At 41.2% G+C, this 20548-nt stretch overlaps 1 protein-coding gene across 2 annotated transcripts in view; it reads right to left on the minus strand.

The window, feature by feature from the left end:
* FGGY (FGGY carbohydrate kinase domain containing) overlaps positions 1-20548 on the minus strand; it is a 441241-nt gene that overhangs the window by 362985 nt on the left and 57708 nt on the right. For both annotated transcript variants that reach the window (XM_011941258.1, XM_011941249.1), the window contains one exon: positions 4596-4684. In XM_011941258.1, the coding sequence (XP_011796648.1) occupies positions 4596-4684 (89 nt within the window). The remainder of the gene's footprint in view (positions 1-4595; positions 4685-20548) is intronic.

Consider the following 20548-nt stretch of genomic DNA (forward strand, 5'->3'; position numbering starts at 1 on the left):
AGCCCTGAGAGGGCTTATGGATGAGGAAATAAGGCTTAGGGAGGTAAATAATTTGCTCCAGGTTCTTGTAGACAGCACATGATGAAGACACTGAAACCAGGTCAGTCTGACCACAAGGACTTCCCTCTTTCCTCTATGCTTAATGTAAAGACTCATTGCCAAAACTGATAGAGAGAGGGAACTAAATGAAATTGCTAACACCTTTAAAAAGTTTTCTCAGCATTGTGTTAGAAGCTTTCTCTACAATAACCCCATGGAGCAGGTGTTGTCATTATTTCCATCTATAATCAAGAAAGCTCAGAGGGGCTCCTTGTTCCACCTTAATATGCAAATAGAAATACAGAAGGAAGAAATATTGAGTAAACAGGAGAGAGAAAGATAGATGCAAGCTGTAAGTGGGCCAGGGGAAAGGGCAACCACCTTTGCAAGAGGAATCTGGTACCCAAGGTCCACAGGCTTTGCTCTCTGGAACAGAGGGAAATGGGAAGGGAGGTCTCTGAAGTTGCTCACAAATATGGGGTGAGTGGGGGAAGGGGATGATTAATTTATACTAATGAAAATAGAATGAGTCATGAGTGTCACAGCCAATAAAAATGGCAGGGATGACTAGACAGCCAATAAATAATTTCTGAGCATTAAACTTTCTGCTTCCTCAAGGTTTGAGATTGTCAAAGGCAAGGCCAGAAGCCCCCAAGCATGTTCTGATAAGTTAACAAGACGCCCTCCACTTAGTGAACCCAAAAGTATCTGAGACAGATCTCAATCAATCTAGAAAGTTTATTTTCCCAAGGTTAAGGATGCACCCATGACACAGCCTCAAGAGGTCCTGATGACAATTGCTCAAGGTGGTCGGGGCACAGCTTGTTTCTATACATCAATCAATACATGTAAAGTTAATACTGATTTGATCTGGATGGATGGGCAACTCAAAGCAGGGGCTTCCAGGTCATAGTAGATTTTAAAATGTTCTGATTGGCAATTGGTTGAAAGAGTTATTATCAATAGAAAAGAATGTCTGGGTTAGGATAAGGAGTTGTGGAGACCAAGGTTTTATTATGCAGATGAAGCCTCCACTTAGCAGGCTTCAGAAAGAATAGATTGTAAACATTTCTTATGAGACTTAAGGTCTGTCTTGATGTCAGTGTTGGTTGGCTTTTCCTGAATTCCAAAAGGGAGGACTGTATAAGGAGGAATGTCTGACCCCCACCCTTCCCATTATGGCCTGAACTGGTTTTTCGGATTAACTTTGGAATACCTTTGGCCAAGAGAAGGGGTCCATTCAGATGGCAGGGGGCCTCAGAATTATATTTTTTGTTTACAACTTTTAAATTCAAAAAATTCATTAGGCCCTTAAAACACTTCCAATCTCTCACTCAGAGTCACATCCTACTTTCACGCATATTCTGTTAGGCAGTGTTGTCCAAAGTTACCTGATCATATACTACCTGGGCACTTGTTAACATACAAATTCTCACATCTCCCATGGAGATTCTGATTCATTAGGTTGAAAACTAGAAGATCTGGGGATATGCGTTTTGAAAAAATCATTCAGGTAATTCCTATAATCCAACTAATTTGGAAAAATTGCTTTAACAGAATTCTCACAAGAAGTTTGCAAGATAGATATAACAATCCCCATGCTATAGACAAAAAGAGTGACACTCAAAGAAGGGAAGAGACTTGCCCAAGGTCACACAACTAGTGTGGTAAAATCAAAGCTGGTAAGTCACATTGTGAGTCCACTGTGTGTATGCATGCCAATGCACTTAACTCTATCTGAGCCACAGCTAGCTTCAAAAAGCCCTCTCCTTGGTCCCTGAATATGGCACTGGAAACCAGGAAATGGGACACAGAATACCTAGAGCCATCAGAAAGAATCAGGGAGGCAGTCAAAGTGCTGAGTACAACATCAAAGAAAAAGAGAAGGAAAGTCAGGTTCTCCTCCATCTCTAGTTCCAGCTTTGAGTCCTCTGGGTTTGCAGGCCAATAGGGTATTGCCTATATACATGACAACTAGCACTGCTTGACTAACAAACAAGACCATCTGGCCAAAATGATCAAAACATTTCTTTCATGGATGTACAATGATGGAAAAAACCTAGAGAAAGATTCTCTCAGAAATAACTTTGAACAATTAACATCACACCAAAAGAGGAATGCCCAAGATGAGATCTTCACCTACACACTGCCCTCCCCACTGGTGATAACTATAATGGTGACTAATTACATCTTCCAGGGTAAAGCTCACACCACTCCTCCAGGGATCTCCTGCCAGAGATGGCATGTACCTGAGGTTTGCAGAGGCCATTTTCACAAGCACATGCATCTCTCTGCCCCGGGACCTCTGGCTAATGATTGTTTAATCGCAAAGAGGTTCGGGGTTGCTGACATTAAGAATGACATGCTTGTGAAACGTCCTCTGCTATCTCCCTGCTAGAAGCCCCTGCTGCTGAATTATCACACCCTATCAACTCACTACAAAAAAAAATGAGATAGGAGAAATGGTACTGCTATTTCTGGCTTCCCTTGAGTTTAAACAAGAAGGAAAGAGGGTAAGATTTGGCCCCTGTCTAAATAAGCTGATTTTAAGATACAATACCTGCCTCCCCGATTATTAGAGGTTTATCTATCCTCTGGGAAATGATTCCCTTCCTTACCGGTTTGTTCAACCCAGATTCTAAATCTTTTTCAGATCAGAAGACCTGCCCTGACCTTATACATCTCCTTAAATCTGAGGTCATCATGACAAGAGGCTTGTCATACTTAGAGATTTCATATCCAGCCTGTCTATATATCCCCACACATACACTCACTCTGTTACAGTAGCCACAATTTCACACTCAATGAACATTTTATACAAGTCTCTGTTGTGTAGCATATGCTCTATTTTTAACATTCATAATTTACCGAAAAATAGTTGTTGACTTCAACATATATACTTCTACAATATGGGATAACTGAGGTACATTTACATAAAAAGCAAACAAGTATATAACACATCCATCCAGTTAAATCAGCTTCCTTGAATCTCCTAGTTAACATTAGAGGCCAAAATACACATACACACACACACACACACACAGACGAGTTATACATCACACAATGACATTCCAGTCACTAACAGACTGCATATATGACAGTGGTCCCAAAAGATATTAATGGAGCTGAAAAATTCCTATCACCTAGTGACATCTTGATGATCCTGACCCTGTGTAGGCCTTGGATAATGTGTATGTTTGTATCTCAGTTTTTAACAAAAAAGTTTAAAAAGTGAAAAAGAAAGTTAATAGAAAAAAGCTTATTGAATAAGAATATAAAGAAAATATTTTTGTACAGCTGTATAATTTGTGTTTTTGTTTTAAGATAAGTGTTATTACAAGAGTAAGAAAGTTTAAAAGTTTATAAAGTAAAAAATGCTACAGTAAGCAAAGGACAATTATTAAACAAATTTTTAAAATAAATTTAGTGTAACCTACATGTACAGTGTTTATAAAGTCTATAGAAGTGTACAGTAATATCCTAGGCCTCTGCATTCAGTCACCACTCACTCACTTACTCACCCAGAGCAACTTCTAGTCCTGTAAGTTTCATTCATTATAAGCGCCCTATGTAAGTAGGCTATTTTTTATCTTTTACATTGTGTTTTTATTGTATCTTTTCTATGTTTAGATACACAAATAAGTACCATTGTGCACAATGGCCTACAATATTCAGTACAATAACATGCTCCACAGGTTTGTAGCCAAGCAGCAATAGGCTATACCCTACAGCCTAGGTGTGCAGTAGAATACACCATCTAGATTTGCGAAAGCATACTCTATGATGTTTGCAACAATAATGAAATCACCTAACAACACATTTCCCGGAATGTATCCCTGTCCTTAAGAAACGCATGACTCGGCCGGGAGCGGTGGCTCAAGCCTGTAATCCCAGCACTTTGGGAGGCCGAGACGGGTGGATCACGAGGTCAGGAGATCGAGACCATCCTGGCTAACACGGTGAAACCCCGTCTCTACTAAAAAATACAAAAAACTAGCCAGGAGAGGTAGGTGGCGGGCACCTGTAGTCTCAGCTACTCGGGAGGCTGAGGCAGGAGAATGGCGTAAACCCAGGAGGCGGAGCTTGCAGTGAGCTGAGATCCAGCCACTGCACTCCAGCCTGGGTGACAGAGCGAGACTCCATCTCAAAAAAAAAAAAGAAACGCATGACTGTGTGTGTGTGTGTGTGTGTGTGTGTGTGTATGTGTGTGTGCGCGTGCGTGCGTGTGTGTTTATTTTTTCCTTTTATTCATCATGTAAAAAGTGCCTTTGCAAAAACCCATATTTCATTCTGGATTTTTTGCATCTCTTTCAAACGTGAACAATTTTAATGAATGGTCTTCACCTTGGATACTCACATTCCAGGAGTAATAGAAACAACAGTGTTTGGGCATGTGCAGTGGAGGTGGAAGATAGATTCAAGATGTTTCAAGTATGCAAAATCACATGCAGATGTACCAACAGTATATCCAGTCAAAGAGAGTTAAGAAAGCAATATATACACAGACATCCGAGAATGGAAGAATGCAAACATAATCTAACTTGTAATTAACATACCGTGCTGTGACACCTGTTGCCTTCCATGATAAGAAGTCTGGGAGATCAAAGAAATGTCCCGCCTTATCCCAGCAAATCTCTCTCAAGTTCTGCCAAATTAAATATATATTAGAATCAATTATGGGGTTTTTCTACCATCTCCTCTTTCAATAATATTTCAAAGTTTTCAAAACAAAAGCATAGCCAACAATGCCCATTGAAACATCTGTTTAGGAGCTTGGTGGGGGCAGGAATAATATAAAAGCAGTACTTACACAGGAAAGAAAAACTGACAATTCTTGATCCTTCCAGAAATAACCACAATTTCCCTTAAAACCCTCTTTGCCAATCTGGAGGGATAGAAAGCTGTATTAGTCCATTTTCACACAGATGATAAAGACATACTGAGACTGGGTAATTTATAAAGAAAAGGAGGTTTAATGGACTCACAGTTCCACATGGCTGGGGAGGCCTCACAATCATGGCAGCAGACCAGAGAGAGAAATGAGAGCCCAGCAAAAGGGAAAACTCCTGATAAAACCATCAGATCTCGTGAGACGTATTCACTACCACGAGAACAGTATGGGGGAAACCACCCACATGATTCAATTATCTCCCACCAGGTCCCTCCCACAACACGAGGGAATTATGGGAGCTACAATTCAAGATGAAATTTGGGTGGGGATACAGCCACCCATATCAAAAGCACACTCTGTAAGGTATGCAATCCATCTTTCCAGTGAATGGTGATGGACATATAAGATTTCAGAGCAGATATAAGCTAGAAAGAAGCTGTACTCAGAAACTGCCTAACGAAACTAAATGTGCCCTGCCATATAAAATTCTCCACATGCCAACTGGTTCCAAAGGCAACAGAAAAAAAGATGGTCCCTGCCCTCAAAGAACTTCCACTCTAAGTCAAAGAGAATGGCCACATAAGCAAGCCATTGTACATTTTAAAGATTTGGTTCTCTGTATTGCAAAATGGCCAGATTTTTTCTTACTGCTGGGCATTTTCTTTCCTTTGCCACTTCTGCCTAAAACATTCATTCCTCACCCACCACCCTCTGCCCTCCCAGGATCCACATCATCCCCCTTCCTCATTTGGTTAACCCTACCCACCGCCATTCCTTACAGGGGTTTCCAGGATCTCCTGCTCAAGTTTAGGTCTAGCTGTCATACAACCCATACCACCCCCACAATCATTTGTGTAATGTTCATATGGTTTGGCTGTGTCCTCACTCAAATCTCATCTTGAACTGTAGTTGCCATAATCCCCATGTGTCATAGGAGGGACCCTGTGAGAGGTAACTGAATCATGGGGGTGGTTACCTCCATGCTGTTCTCATGATAGCGACTGAGTTCTCACAAGATCTGATGGTTTTTATAAGGGGCTTCCCCTGCCTTCACTCTGCACTTCTCTCTCCTGCCACCCAATGAAGAAGGATGTGTTTGCTTCTCCTTCCACCATAATTGTAAGTTTCCTGAGGCCTCTCCAGCCATGCTGAACTGTGAGTCAATTAAATGTCTTTCCTTTCTAAATTACCCAGTCTCAGGTATGTTTTTATTAGCAGCGTTAAGATCGGACTAATACAAATGTCTTTCTTGCCTGACAGACTGACTATAAGCTCTGTGAGGTCAAGGATCTTGTCAGTCATGTTCACCACGATATTGGATGATTGTCTCCTCTCCTCCACCCCAATTGACAGGACCCTCAGCTGCCAAGTAGAAACTACATAACTCTCATCCCCTTACCACAAGCACTTAGTTGGACCAGGTTTAGACATGTGTCCTAGTTGTGCCAACCCGATTTCTTCTCCTATGAACTTAGAATCAGGACCCAAATGGAACCGTTTCACTCTGCCTATGAATGGAACTGGAGATGAGATAAAGTTGAAAAGCATGAAGTGGCCATTTTCTGCCAAATACCTGAAGAGGTAGAATTTCAAAAACAGAATAGTAAAGAAGACAGAGGCACTAGCAAGAAAGGTTTCCTACCATCCAGACAACTTTCCATGTCCTGATTTCTATTACTCCCTCTCCAAAAAGTTACAAGTAAAAGGAATTATAAGCATAGGAGTATCTCTGAGAACCTAAGGGCAATAATGCAGAAGTTCCAAAAGAGGCATATTTCAGTACCTGCCACAGGGTAACACACAGTAGGCACTCAATAAATATTTGTTGAATTACTAGACAAACTGCTCAGCTTCACCTTCCAATTCCTCTTGTGTGAGCAGTGCTTCAGTTTATAAAGGGTTTCCACATGTGTTATCTCCTTAGAGCAACACAAAAGTCCTGGGCATTATTATATCTATTTTATGTACAACTGGCCTTTATTAGGATTCTGTGAGTTCCTCCTTCATAGTGCTTCCCTAACACTACTACATAAACACCAACATTTATCTATTTACAGCAGATAAACGGTTCTATCCCAAGTGCTGCCCTATCAAAACAATATCAAAAGAGTTCAGACGTAAAAGGCAAAGTATCAAGCTGATTCTCTGTTATTGTTGTTGTTTTAACTTCCCAAACATCTAAAACATCTAGGTGAAAGCTTGTATCTAGAAAGGGACCTGTCCTAAACTTCTCTTTGAACGCCCATTCTAAGATGTTAATATTAAATAAAGCAAAACTTAAAGATACTAAACATTCCTAACACAGCTAAGAACTAGTAGTATCTCTGTATAGGGTGTAACAAGCCACAATCAGAAAATGGTAGCCTTTAAAACCATGTGAGTCAAACTACCAGAATGCCTTTTGGCTAGTCCCTGAAATCTATTTCCATATGTCTTGTGGTTTCAGCAATCAGTGGCCAGGGAGAGGAGAAAAGGCACCCTCTTTCTAAAGGTTCCAAAAATCAAAGGCCAGTGACCAGATATGAACCACCAAACCACCGCAGCAACAACCAATGCTTCAAGCCAAAGCACAACAATCTTCTTAAATTCAGGCAAAAAAAAAAAAGCTACTTCTTTTAGATCTTGTGTGCGGTCACTAAAGACATTACATAACGACAGCTTTTACCCTGTAGCCACACAGACAGCCACTGTGGGACAACAGAACCCAAGTAGAATGACACAAAGAACTCAAGCCTTTTGCCAAAAAGAGACACTGGGAATAGGAGGAGCAAGGAGTCCAGGCATTCTTTCTTTTTGAGACCACACTAAGCATCACCAATCAAAGCCAGAGATCCCAGCCCAACCTCTACTGTAAGGAGATAACACATGTGGAAGCCCTCTATAAGCTCTGAAGCACTCATCATGTAAAAGGAATTGGAAGATGAAGCTGAGCAGTTTGTGTAGTAATTCAACAAATATTTATGGGATGAGGAACTAGAAATAACACGCTGTGGGAAGTCTGAGGTACTCTTAAGGATGTACACGGTCTCGGAAGGGAAGACAGCAGTATTCCCTGCTTTCTCTACAAAAGGGAAGTCTGAAGATAGGCCAGCAAAGAGGAGTAAGGATTTGGATGAGAGAAAATGTCTCCAGAAGCCTGATCCCTTACCTTGAGATGCCAGCAGGCATCTGTGAGGATCCCATGCAGTTTCTGATGTTGTTTTTAAGACGGAGTCTCACTCCATCGCCAGGCTGGAGTGTAGTAGTGTGATCTCGGCTCACTGCAACTTCTGCCCCCCGGAGTTCAAGAGATTCTCCTGCCTCAGCCTCCCAAGTAGCTGGGACCACAGGTGCATGCCACCATGCCCTGCTGTATATTTTCTTTTTCTTTTTTTGTATTTTTAGTAGAGACAAGGTTTCACTATGTTGGCCAGGCTGGTCTCGAACTCCTGACATTGTGATCTGCCCACCTCAGCCTCCCAAAGTGCTGGGATTACAGGCGTGAGCCACTGTGCTCAGCCCCATGCAGTTTTTTATATTAGGCCACCTGATTCACAAGTGATGTGTCATCAAATGCCATATTGGCCAAGAGCACATTACCCCTACCGATGGATTTTTAGTCCAGTTCTGCAGAAAAATATCTCTGTCCCTCCTCTCTGGCCCATACAATCCCAGCCAAAGGCCTCAATCTTACTGAATTAATTCTCTACTTATAACCACTGGGCCTGCATTAAGATACAGTGATCATCTTCTAAATCCTCCACAGTTTACAACAGTGTTCTCATTTAATCTTCAGAGTGGTGCAGAAGCATGTAGGTAATACACAATACTCACACATTAAGGAACTGGGGGTCAGACCACAAGGGCTTAGCCCAAAGTCACAGGGTTTCCAGCTCTAAAGTAAATGTTCTTTCCTTCTACTATGCCACAGTTACCACCCTGAACCTCCCACTCCAATAAGAGGTGTAATTTTGGGCCTTTTGGAAATGTCATAACGGAAGCTACTGCCACTCTTTACAGAAGAAAAGACAGACAAAAGCCATTCTAAGCACATTTCTGTACAATTTCAATCCTGGACAGCTCACGCAACTTCTATGTACTTATCACCTCCCACGCATAATGTTGCATGGATTAGAGAGTGCAAGGAACAGGCCCTCGACACACACTAACTTCAGATATGTCTCATTAGGTGATGGCCTAATAGAGTTCAAACCGGGAGCTCTCTGTGCTGAATGAGTTAAGTCTTTCTATCCTCCAGTTACCAAGCAACTAACAAAACTAGTTTTCAAGAAAAAAAGAAAAGTGATTTGGGTTATATGATTTGGCACAAAAGCCTTCTGCATTCCAACAACAATCCTTTGAGTTAAGCAATCCCTCAGCTTAAAGCAACCAAAGAGAACAGCTTTTGTAAGAAAAAGAAAAAATCATCTATTACTTCATCAAACCACAGCATTTCTTGGGAGGAGGCTACTACTGAAAGCTCGCATAGCTGTGGGTCTAAGCAGAGGGTGGAGGTAGGGTAGTATGTCCAAGATTCAAGGCTGTAGCCACCCTGCCAGCCTCAGGACAGAGAGAAATAGCTTTCACCCTTTCCCTCCCACTCCAGGGAAGCTGTGAGGTTTCTGCTGCTTCTAAACACTGAAGGAACTCATAAGCGAAATGAGGCAGCTACTGCAATGACACCAGGGTCAAGGGGCAACATGAGAAGATAGGCATGACCAGTTACAAAGGATTATCCAAGTAATCTACTATTTAATTGCAAAGGGATTCTATCTGGGTTATCTGCTGTGAGCAGTAAATAAAAGGGAGGGAATAGCTCCCTAATTCCCACTCAATAAATAGTACTGCCTGCACAGTCCAAGTACTCACGCTGTTGTTTTCCAGCACAACTACCCAAGAAAGAGCAAGACCTTATCCTCACTATATGTTCAAGACTCCAAATTAGGGCACCGGCCGATAGCCCAGAGAGAAAATATGTTTCAGGAAGAGACGTAATCTTCAACGTCATTCTTCAAAGAAATATGATGCTGGAAGCATGGAGTAGGTCATAAACCCCAGCCAGAAACTTCTCAGAATGAATAAAACAATTGTGTGTTTCAAACTCCCATGCACAGAGACAGAACACCAGAAATATTTCAAGTTAGATAGGCAGATAAGCTGAGAGGTCTGCACTACTAGAGGCATCTTTCTAAAAACATAAAGCTTCCCATTCCATTCCTTTATTAAAGATGGTTCAATATCTCCTCATGGCCTAGAATCCCATTTTAACTCTGTAGTCTGGCTCTCAGGACACTTAACCTGGCTCCAAGTTGGCTGTGATCATTATGATGATGACTTTCTGGGCTCATCTCCTAACACCTTCCATTCGGTTCTCACCTCTTTTACTTTCCCAAATACATTATACTCTTTCACATTTCCAGGCCTCTGTTTCAGCTGGTATTTCTATTTGAATTGACTTTCTCATCTTCTCCCCTTATCAAACCTCTGCCCTTGATTCAAATCCAGCTCAGATGTCACCTTTACTGTGAATCCGTCCATCCCATGCTGTATCCTAATTATTCATTCATATACCTAAATCTACCTTGAAATGACAAACTTCTGAAGGGCAAGAGCCAAGTCTAACTTATGAAAAAAAAAAATGCAGAGTTTCTGGAGATATAAGAAAACCTAAAGCCAGGTCCATTCGAGAGAAAGATATACACAAAGGAAGAGATAATTAATAAGATGATATATGACAATAACATAATAAGCCTGATACCAAGGTTTGATGAGTCAGCCTCATAACGTTATTGTAATGTTTTGTGTGTGGCCATATATCTGCTTCTAATGAGTAATCACAGACAGGGCTCAGAGGCGGGAAAAGGTCTGGGACCTGGGGAGGCTAGAAAAGGCTTCCGGGGAGAGATGCAAGCAGAGGCCTAAAGGTCAAGTGGAATAAATATTTATGTCACTACCAAGAAAGATCCAAGAAACAAAAATCTGAATAGACAAGACATATTATCCCCATTAGATGAGGATTTAACAGTAACATCATAGAATTTATTTGTAAAATGAAATAATTCCATTGTATAATTTATTTAATTTTCAAAAACTGGATTTAGATGCATCCCTTTCCTCCTCTTTCCTCCCCCTGGAGGGCTTTGCTCTTCTTGTACGAAAAGAAAAACTTATAATCCACACTAGAATTGACTTCCCAACCATAAAATACATTATCATTTTAATGAAAACTGATCATATTTAGCAAAGCTAACTCTACCCAGGAGTGTGACACCACTGTACGTATTAGGAAAACAAGGCTGCAGTAGATGGGGTCTAAGAACTTTGAAGTCTGGCAGACCTAATTTTGGTTACCATTCTCACCATTTAACAGCTGTGTAGCTTTAGGCAAATTAATTTATTTAAGTCCCAGTTTCCTCAAAGCTACATTCCCAGCATCTTCCCCCAAGGATGCTGTGAGAATTAAATGAAATAATATAAAGTGCCTGATAAGTCAACAAGATTCACTCTTCTGCTACAGAGCTTCACAGTTTTCAAAGCACTTGGACATGCATGATCTCATCTGACCTGTGTAATTCTTCAAGGCAGGGAAGGCAAGGAGTCAGAAAACTATGCTTGCAGATTATGAACCTAAAGCCCAGGAAGGGACCAAGATTATCTCCAGGTCCCACACAATGGGTAAATGGAAAGTCAGACCAAAATTTGCATTGCTAATGCCCAGCCCAACGTTTGAGTTCAGTCATCTGCCTCTCTAAAACATAATATAATGCAGAAGTGCATTTCTTATTGGAGGAGATGAGAGAGATGCCACAGTGATCTGGATCAAACAATGCCTTGTGGGTGGTACTATCTATGGGAGAGAGGGAGACAGCCCTAATAGGAAGAGAAAGCTTTGGAAAGGGTGAACAGGTCTTGGAGCAGACATGAAAGAAAGTCAAAGACTGGGACCAGCGGAGGGATGAGGAAGTCTTCCTCAACATCTCACTCTCCTGGACCTTCTCATGCCCTTCTCATCAGTGCTTTTCTGTCTCCTTCATGGGCTCCTTTTCTTTAGCTGCTCTTTAAATGTTGATGCTCCCCAGGGATCTTACCTGATCCAAATGTTCTTCTCACTGTTTCCATGCTCTCCAAGAAATATCAGTCAGTCCTGTGACTCTAACCAACTACACGCTGAATAACATGCCAAATCTCAAACTCCAATTCAAACTCTCCTCTGAGACATGTCTCCTGGATGTCCCACTGCACCTCCAACTCAACACATCCAAGACAGAATCTGCTATCTTCCCCCAAGTGTGTTCCTCCTCCTTGATTTCCAATGCCAGTTGATCCAGTTACCAAAGGAGTCATCTTCTGCCTCCTCTCTTGTTCCTTACATTCAATCACCATTCTAATTTCAACACCCAATTAATTCACGAAGAGGTGCCCACCTCATCACCCTGTATTCGAGTTCTTCAGAGAAACAGAAGCAATAGCGTGTATATGGCTGTGTGTGTACACATTTAGGACTCAACTCTGGTGTTCCTACTCAATGAAATCACCCATGACCTCCCTATGCTGAGTTAGATGCTCTTATGCTAGGCCCTTATAGTACCCTGTGAATATCCCTATCACTGCATTTCCCATCATCTGTTCATTTGTCTGTCTCTCTCACTACACTGAAAGCTCCTCAAAGGCAAGAGCGATGTTTTTTATTAAATATCTCTACTCCTAGGACATAGCATTGTGTCAGATCTATAGATGATGAGTCATGTTAGCTAATGAATGAATAAATGAATGAATGAGCAGACATGTATAAGCCAAATGAAAGTCTGCAGAAACAAAAGTAAGGAATGAATGGATAAATGAATGAGGTTGTGAATAAAAACTGTCCCAGTTTCTCTTTTTTCATTCAAGCTAATGGCTTTTCTCAGTCTGTTTCAGAGCAGAGATATAGTCTAGGCAAGTCAGACTGCCAGGAAGATAAATTTCTCCTCTCAGGGTGAGCAGGTCCTTTGGAGAAGTTTCATTTTAATTGGAAAATGGATTCATTCACTTCCTGGCTTGGACTCCCAGGTCAGTGCAGCAACACTGAATAGCTAGCTGCCAAGTACCAATGGAGAGGGGGGCTGCAGTGGGGAGAGTGCTCCATCAAATGTTGAGCGCTCTGGGACACCTGAGGATAACCTGGCATCCGTTCCAAGCTGGCTCACACAGATGCCCCTTCTTCTTTCTTCCCAAATGTCCTTCAACCCAAACTTAATCATCTCTAACCCGTAAAGGACACGTGTACTTTACTGTTCCAACTGGCATTTCTTTGGAGCCTACTTGGGTATATGCATCCTTAATTGTTCATTTATACCACTGTTGCAGAGTTCCACTGTGATTTCCTGCCGGGCACGGACAAAGGCCACAACTCAAAAGTTCCTTCACAACTCAAGTAGTAGAATAAGATCACAACTTAAACTCTTCCTTATGATGGATCCCTAATAGTCCAACCTCACAGAAAGTATTTCTAGGAACATTTCTTGCATGTTTTGCCACAGGTCCTTGAGGAGGGCACTGGTTCTTTGTGATGGTTCCCAGCTTCCTCTTTAGCCTCATCTCTCAACACCTTCACCTGTCAGCATCTCTACAGTCCCTGATTCTCCAAACAGACTGGTCCAGAGCCAGAATGTAAGAGTGAATATCCTGGCTCTAGTACTTTGTAGCTATGTGGCCTTGAGCAAGCTACTCAACTACTCTTTATCTCAATTTCCTCATTCTATAAAAATTACTGAGGACAATAATAGTGCCTATGCCATAGGGTTGATGGGGGATCAAATGAACAAATATATGTAATCTATTTACAGCACCTAGCACATAGTAAGCACTTTTTACTTATGATTGTTTTTATTATTACTTAGAATGTCACTTTCACTACATCTTTCCCTCTTCAGGAAAGAGTAGGTGCTTTAGAGTGTGATACACCTTAGTCCAAGTGTTGGTTCTCCTACTTATTGGTGGTGTTATTTCTGACTAGCGGTCACCTAATGTCTATGAGTCTCACTTCGTTCACTTGCAGCAACATTTAACTCAAAGATTGTTAGCCGAATTCAATTCAGTGAGATTATACATGTTCATGTGCCCATCCTTGTACACTCCTAGTAAACCTTAGTTTCCTCTGCAATCCTTGTTCTTTTCAAATTATGTGTGGGCCTCTCTCTTCTACTAGACTCTTAGCTCTTTTTTAGGAAAGAACTATAATTTGTTCATCTATTTCCCTAGAATTAGCATCAAATAACTATTTTTCAAGTAAAATATTTCTTGATTGTGCAAAAAATGGTCTGTCAGTCCTGGCTGTGGCCAACTATGTGCTAGGTATGCTCAAAGAAGATGAAAGGCAGGAATATACTTCCAATCCTCAGGTTAGTTACCAGCTAGGTGGAATAAAGAATCTATGCATATGAAACATGCAGGAAGAATGTATAAATAGCACAGAATAATTCAAGTTCTAAAATATATTAATTTATAAACTATGGATTCTATATGACCACGAAGGAGACAGTGCTGTGGGAAGGAGGTAAGTAAGGGGGTTACTTAGGAGGCAGTGTCAGATCTGCACGTAGAGGGAAGGCAAAGACTGAGGAAGATGGGATGGAGGTCAGTCCACATTGAGGCAACGGCCTGAGTAAAAGTGCAGGGAGAAGCATCAGCAGCATCCATGGCCATGGAGAAGGAACTATGAGAAGGTCAGTCTGACAGACCTGTGTTGAGAAGTAGTAAGAGGTAAATCTGGTTTATATTAGATACTTGGGACAGAAGAATGGGAGCCACCATCAGTCCTTGTGTGGAGAGTGTTTTGTGAACACAGTTTTAGGAATGTTAGGACAGCAATAACCTAGTGGGAAGCCCAGAGGAGAGAAGAAATAAGAGGCAGGAGAATGCATCCCTGTATACATTTCTGATACAGATGGAGGAGAAAGGGCAGAGCAAATGGAAAGAATGGAAAATGGAGACAAAAGAAGAAGCATAGGAAAGAGAGTGAAACAAGAAAAATTAAATAGGAGAAAGAAGAGGAAAATAAAGACAAAAGCAAAAGATGAACAAAGAGAATGGGGTGAACAAAAAGAACAGCTTAAACATGAGATGTGAATAAAATGTGTGGGAAACAACAGCAGGACCATGACAATGTCCCCAGCAAGACAAAGCATCGGGAAGGGAGGGCAGAAACCAGCCGTGTTCGTGGTCTGCACACTGTCTTTCCTCTAGATGAATGAAGTCATGGCTGATGTCACTGCCTCTGAGTCACACACCACCCCTCACCACCCAAGAGAGGTGGAAAGGGCCCTGTCTAGTATTCAGTCCCACCCTCTTGGACAAGTGGGGTTAATTCACTGCTTTATTCTCACGCACACTGTCTAGTTTCGAGACAACTGAAATGAGGAGAGCTGCTCTGTCTGCCCAGGGAGGACGTGAGTACTCAAAGCTCAACTTCTACGCAGTTCTCAGGTCCAGGTCCTTGAGATAGAAGAGTAGGGAAAAGTGTCTGGCCTTTCTCTCATTGTGGCTAAGGCGAACTGGCTCCATCCCATGAGGTCCCCCTTCAGCCCCACAAAAAATCCTGTAATTAATAGCACGGAATATATAAAAGGGACTTAAAGGAACTTTTGACGGACTCACAGAGCTTCTTGCAGTCTAAGCTCTCACCATACTGTATTTGCAGCCCCACAGAGATCTCATTTCCGCAGACTGCCACCAGTCTACCTTTTACACTGTCTCACCTCAACTGCTTATTACCCAATTCCAATTCATCCACTGGCCCACAACCTACATATTAACTCCCCATGCCCCTCGACCCTAACTGGGCTGTATTTCTAGAGTAACCCGAGTTCCCATTGGACTAATACTGTACTGTGACTTTATCTCTTATCTCCTTTCTACAATATGAGCATCTGGGAATAACGACTCTGTTTTCTTTACTACTATATTCCAATATTTAACAAAGTATCTGGAACGAAACAAATTTTCAATAAATATTCACTGAATGAATGAATGTCCTTGAACAACTCTGGCAGGAACTTGTTAGCACCACAATATTTTTATTTCTAAAACACACACCCATTTTTACAGCCATCATTCTGAGAACTTCGTGAAGGACACCCTGTAAGGTATTAATAATAATGCAAGTGGAACTGCCCTGGAAGCATTTGCTCAGGGGGTCCTCGGGATGGATTCACTGTCTCCAGCTGCTCTGTTCTCCTAAGCTTTGGTTTCTGAGCTACTGTAGAAACAGCACAGGCTGGAGTTAGATCTGAGCTGGGCCCCAGCTTTAGCCACTCAGTAGCTGCATGAGGTACATGTCTCTCAGACTGTTCCCACCCACTAAAACAGGAATAATACCCTCTCCCCAAGTCGTCCGGACGATTAAAAAGCACCATTTTAAAAATTGCCTACCCTTCAAACAATGTGAATTCCTTTTCTCTTCACTCTTAGATTTCTTACCTGCCTCTAAAGGTAAGTATATGAAAAATAGACCTTACTAATTTTCTTTCCAAAAATCAACCTTTTCTATCACTATCATCTGAAAATCTATCACTACCACCCACATTCTACAATTTACCAAATACCTTCTGATACATAACACTACATCAACACAATTTTTTAGACAGAAAACTAAGGCCCATAAATGAACTGAATTGCCCAGATGATGCAGATAACAGGTAGAAAGCCTGGGGGAAAGCCCTGGCCACTTGAACTCCAAACTCAGTACTCCTTCACCACTCTCCAGCTGCTGCTTCCCAGGACATGGGAGGTGCTCAATAAATACTTACACAGTGAGTCACTCTCTCTCTCAGGTCCGTGGGCTTGACTGTGACCCCCATCCAAAGCCAAGCCACACAGTCTCATGCCAAGACAACTGCAGTAGGCTTTATTCTAGTCCCTGGTTCTCTTCTCATCTCTCTCAGGTTCACAGGATGCCAGTGCTGAAGGAGAGTTTCAGGGCTTACACGCACCAGTTGTTCCCAAATGCCAGAACAGGGACTGGTGATAGTCCAGGACTAATAATTTTCACTAATCAGTGGTGAAACAAAAATAATAATAATAAAAATGATAGAAAAATAAAGTCCTTATTATTAATAAAATTATGAATAATTAATCAGTGACATGACAGAGAGATTGTATTTCCTAATTGCTTGTTTTGCTTTGCTTGGGTAAGCATCAATACTCTACACATGTAGCATTACTGAGAAAAAAATGTACGTCCATGCCACGGTTCAGACCCTTTAGCAAAGCCACAATGAGAAACAGAGGCCAGGTAGGATAGAGCCACTTAGGCAGCTCTCTAATTTCCTCTGAATACTCCCTCACTTTGAATTTTTGAGCCAAAAGCCACTGATCATTGAGATTATACACCTAGAAGCTACACTGATGTAATTTTTCCAGGGGGCATAGGCATGGGTATTGACAGGGCTGCAGAGTTGAGATCAGGCGTCTTTTTATTACTGAACACTCACAAGTTTATCTAACCCATAGCCTCTCCATATAGGGAGGATTCAGAGAGACAACAGCCTTTATAGGAATCCAGAGTGACCATGCTGGATGAACAGACAAGCCTCCAGGGAAGTCTTAACTATGTCAGCACTTCCAGGATCCCTGGGTTCAGAAGAGGTAAGGAACTCATTCCATCATTTAGTCACTCTTTCTCATTACAAATACGTCAGGAGAATGCAAAGAAGAGGACAAAGCCAGCTCTTGGAGAGGTAGCTATAATGTCCTGGGGCACAAACAAAAGAGGCTCTGGGTCAGAGTTTGCGTAGTGGTGGGAAACAGATCTCACCCAGTCTCAAGTATGATTCTTTCATTTTGAGTCTAACTTTGAACAGCTAAACTTTTAATAACTTTGATAATGTTTTATTCTAGAGTTCATATTTGCCTTAAAAATTTATGCCAAACAAATGTGTTATCTGGGATTTTTAACTTAAACCATCAGAAGTGGCTTTCTCTAATCAAAGTGAAGTAATAATAATAAAAATGATAGAAAAATAAAGCCATTATTAAGAAAATAGTGAATAATTAACCAGTAAAATGAGAGTGCTTTTATTTTCTAATTGCTTGCTTTGCTTTACTTAGGTAAGCTCCAATGATGTCTTATCTGTAGACAGGGGTACCTGTGTGATAACGGCTGGTGTCTCACCAGCTCACCTTTACAATAATTTTTCAAATTCATTTCTTAGAGTCAGAAACCTGGGTTTGTATTCCAACACTGCCAGAGGTAATAGAGTTGATAAGTGGCCATCTACTTAATTTCCTCCATTCCCAATTTCTTCATCTGCAAAGCAAGTGATAACATCTACCTCATAGGATTTTCATAAGAATAAATGGGATAGAAGATTTAAAAGCACACAGTGGATATTTAATAAAGTCTAGTACAGGTGTTGACCATGTATGTAGATAGCAATAAAACAAAGTCAATATCTTAACTAAAACGTATTTAATATTTCAGAAACGTAAACAACTTTTAATATTTCAAAACGCTTTCCCAAGTGTAACGATCTCCCAACTTATTCCAAAAATGTAAGCTGGATAGAGGAACAGAGAGATGGAAACAACATAAGTCATAAAGCAAGGACAGTAAATGTCCATGGCAGGCTCTAGGTGATGGCTCTGAGTATTCACTGTAAAATGTTTTCAACTTTTCTGTAGGTTTGAAATTTTGATAATAAAACATGGTGGGCAGGCGGGGGGAGGGGGCGGCAGTAATGGCTTTCACAGCCTCTCGCTCTTGGTACTAGATATGGGAACTCCTTGAGATAAAGGGTGAGCTTGGCTTCCTCCTTTCCTCACCATCACCAGGCACAGTACTTTGTACATAGCAGTTACCAGACAAAAGTTTGTTTCACTTATTAAATAAATATATCCCTACAATAACAGAACAATTATTGTCATTTTGGATAACCAGAAAAAAGAAGGTAAAACCAGCCCAGGTGTTCAGAGAAATGATATTTACTTACTCCTCCAAAAGACTAACATTTTGTATCTCTTTGGACTTCTAGCCTGCTACCTTCCTTGCCTCAGTGGACATCCATTAACTCCGAGCCTCTAGATTTCCAAGCTGATAATTTACATGCTATGAGTTACTACATTACAACACACATTAAATGCATTGTCTCTTTCAGTGTTGTTTCTATAAAGACAGTATTTTCCTCCAGTAAGTGTGACTTACATTTTAGCCACTGTGAGAAACGAATTTTGTTCAATTTTTGATTGACACAGAATCATACATACCATGCAGGCATAAGGCAAGCCTAACTTCACAGTCCTTCCTCACACCTCTCTGGTTACACTAATGACTCCTAGAGGCGGTCAACATCCCTGCAGAGCCGTCAGGAAGACTGGCAGCAGGTCAGCCAGGCATGTGGTCTTCAGTACTACAGTCACATGGCTGGCTCCTGGCTGGCCAGGGGACACGAATTCATTTAGTAAATATTTATTGAGTATTTTTTCAATGCCAAACACAGTGTTTGGTTCTGGGGATATAAAACAGTAAGGTATGAAGAGATAGATTTTTTCCCTGCTTTTATGGAGCTGAAAATCCACCAACCCAAATGAGGAAGAAAAATGGTACAGCAGAAACACACACACACACACACACACACATACACACACACACCAGAATTTAGAGCCAAAAGGACCTTCATTAAGATCCAAGGGCCTTCATTTGGCTCCAGTTTAAGCCCAAAGGACCTTCACCAAGATTTGATACCTGTAGAGAAGTCATTTCATCTCTTTGAGGCTTGTCTTCATCTGTAATACGTGAGAAGTAGTAATATTTGTCCCACAAGGTCATGTAATAGATCATATAAAGGAAATATTTATGAAAGTCTGCCATAACCATAAATCAAATTTTTAAAAGTATTATAATAATAGCTGACATTTATTAAATGTTATAAGATATCTGGCCAAGAACTTTTTTTCTTTCGTCTGCCTTTTAAAAATTGCTTTGCTGGACTATAAAACTAAAAGAATGCAACATATATTTGGTATAAATCAAATATGCAAATACAGGATAATAAGGAAGGGATTCACTGTCCAGGTAGATGAAGGCAAGCCATCAGCCTCAACATTCTGTGTATTTAGTTACAAGTCCAGTACCTACCCTGGAGAGAAAATCCATAACACATGCCCTAACAGCAGCTGACAATACTGTCTGCATTCCTCAAAGGCTGGGAGGAATCTGGACCAATATACAGGGCCCTAGTATAAACATTCTAAAGAGAGGCTTTTTGATTGAGAAGATGAGTCTTGGATTCTCCTGGGGAGTGAAGGGAGCAACTTAAAGGGGTATCCATTACAGGAGTCCAAAGACACAGTGGAGAGGCCCAGAGGAGTTACTGTCCCAGTCTAGAGCCTTCACTTTGCCTACAAAATAAGCTGTGACTCAGGTAACAGGACTGCAGCCAAGGGGTGGCTCTAGGATGGAAAGGAACAGTAATGCTCAAATCTCATTTTCCACAGTGAGGAAGAGAAAATTAACTTATGTTGGGCATGCAGTGAACCTTTAGTTTGGAATGAAATGATTGCACAAATGCACCCAGCAATCAAAAATGGCATGAGATGGTTTAATAAGTTCATCCACTCATTCATCCACCCATCAAAATATATACTAAGTTATTAATGTTAGAA

Source organism: Colobus angolensis, unplaced genomic scaffold (genome assembly GCF_000951035.1).
Source record: "Colobus angolensis palliatus isolate OR3802 unplaced genomic scaffold, Cang.pa_1.0 Scaffold102, whole genome shotgun sequence".
Classification (NCBI taxonomy): Eukaryota; Metazoa; Chordata; class Mammalia; order Primates; family Cercopithecidae; genus Colobus; species Colobus angolensis.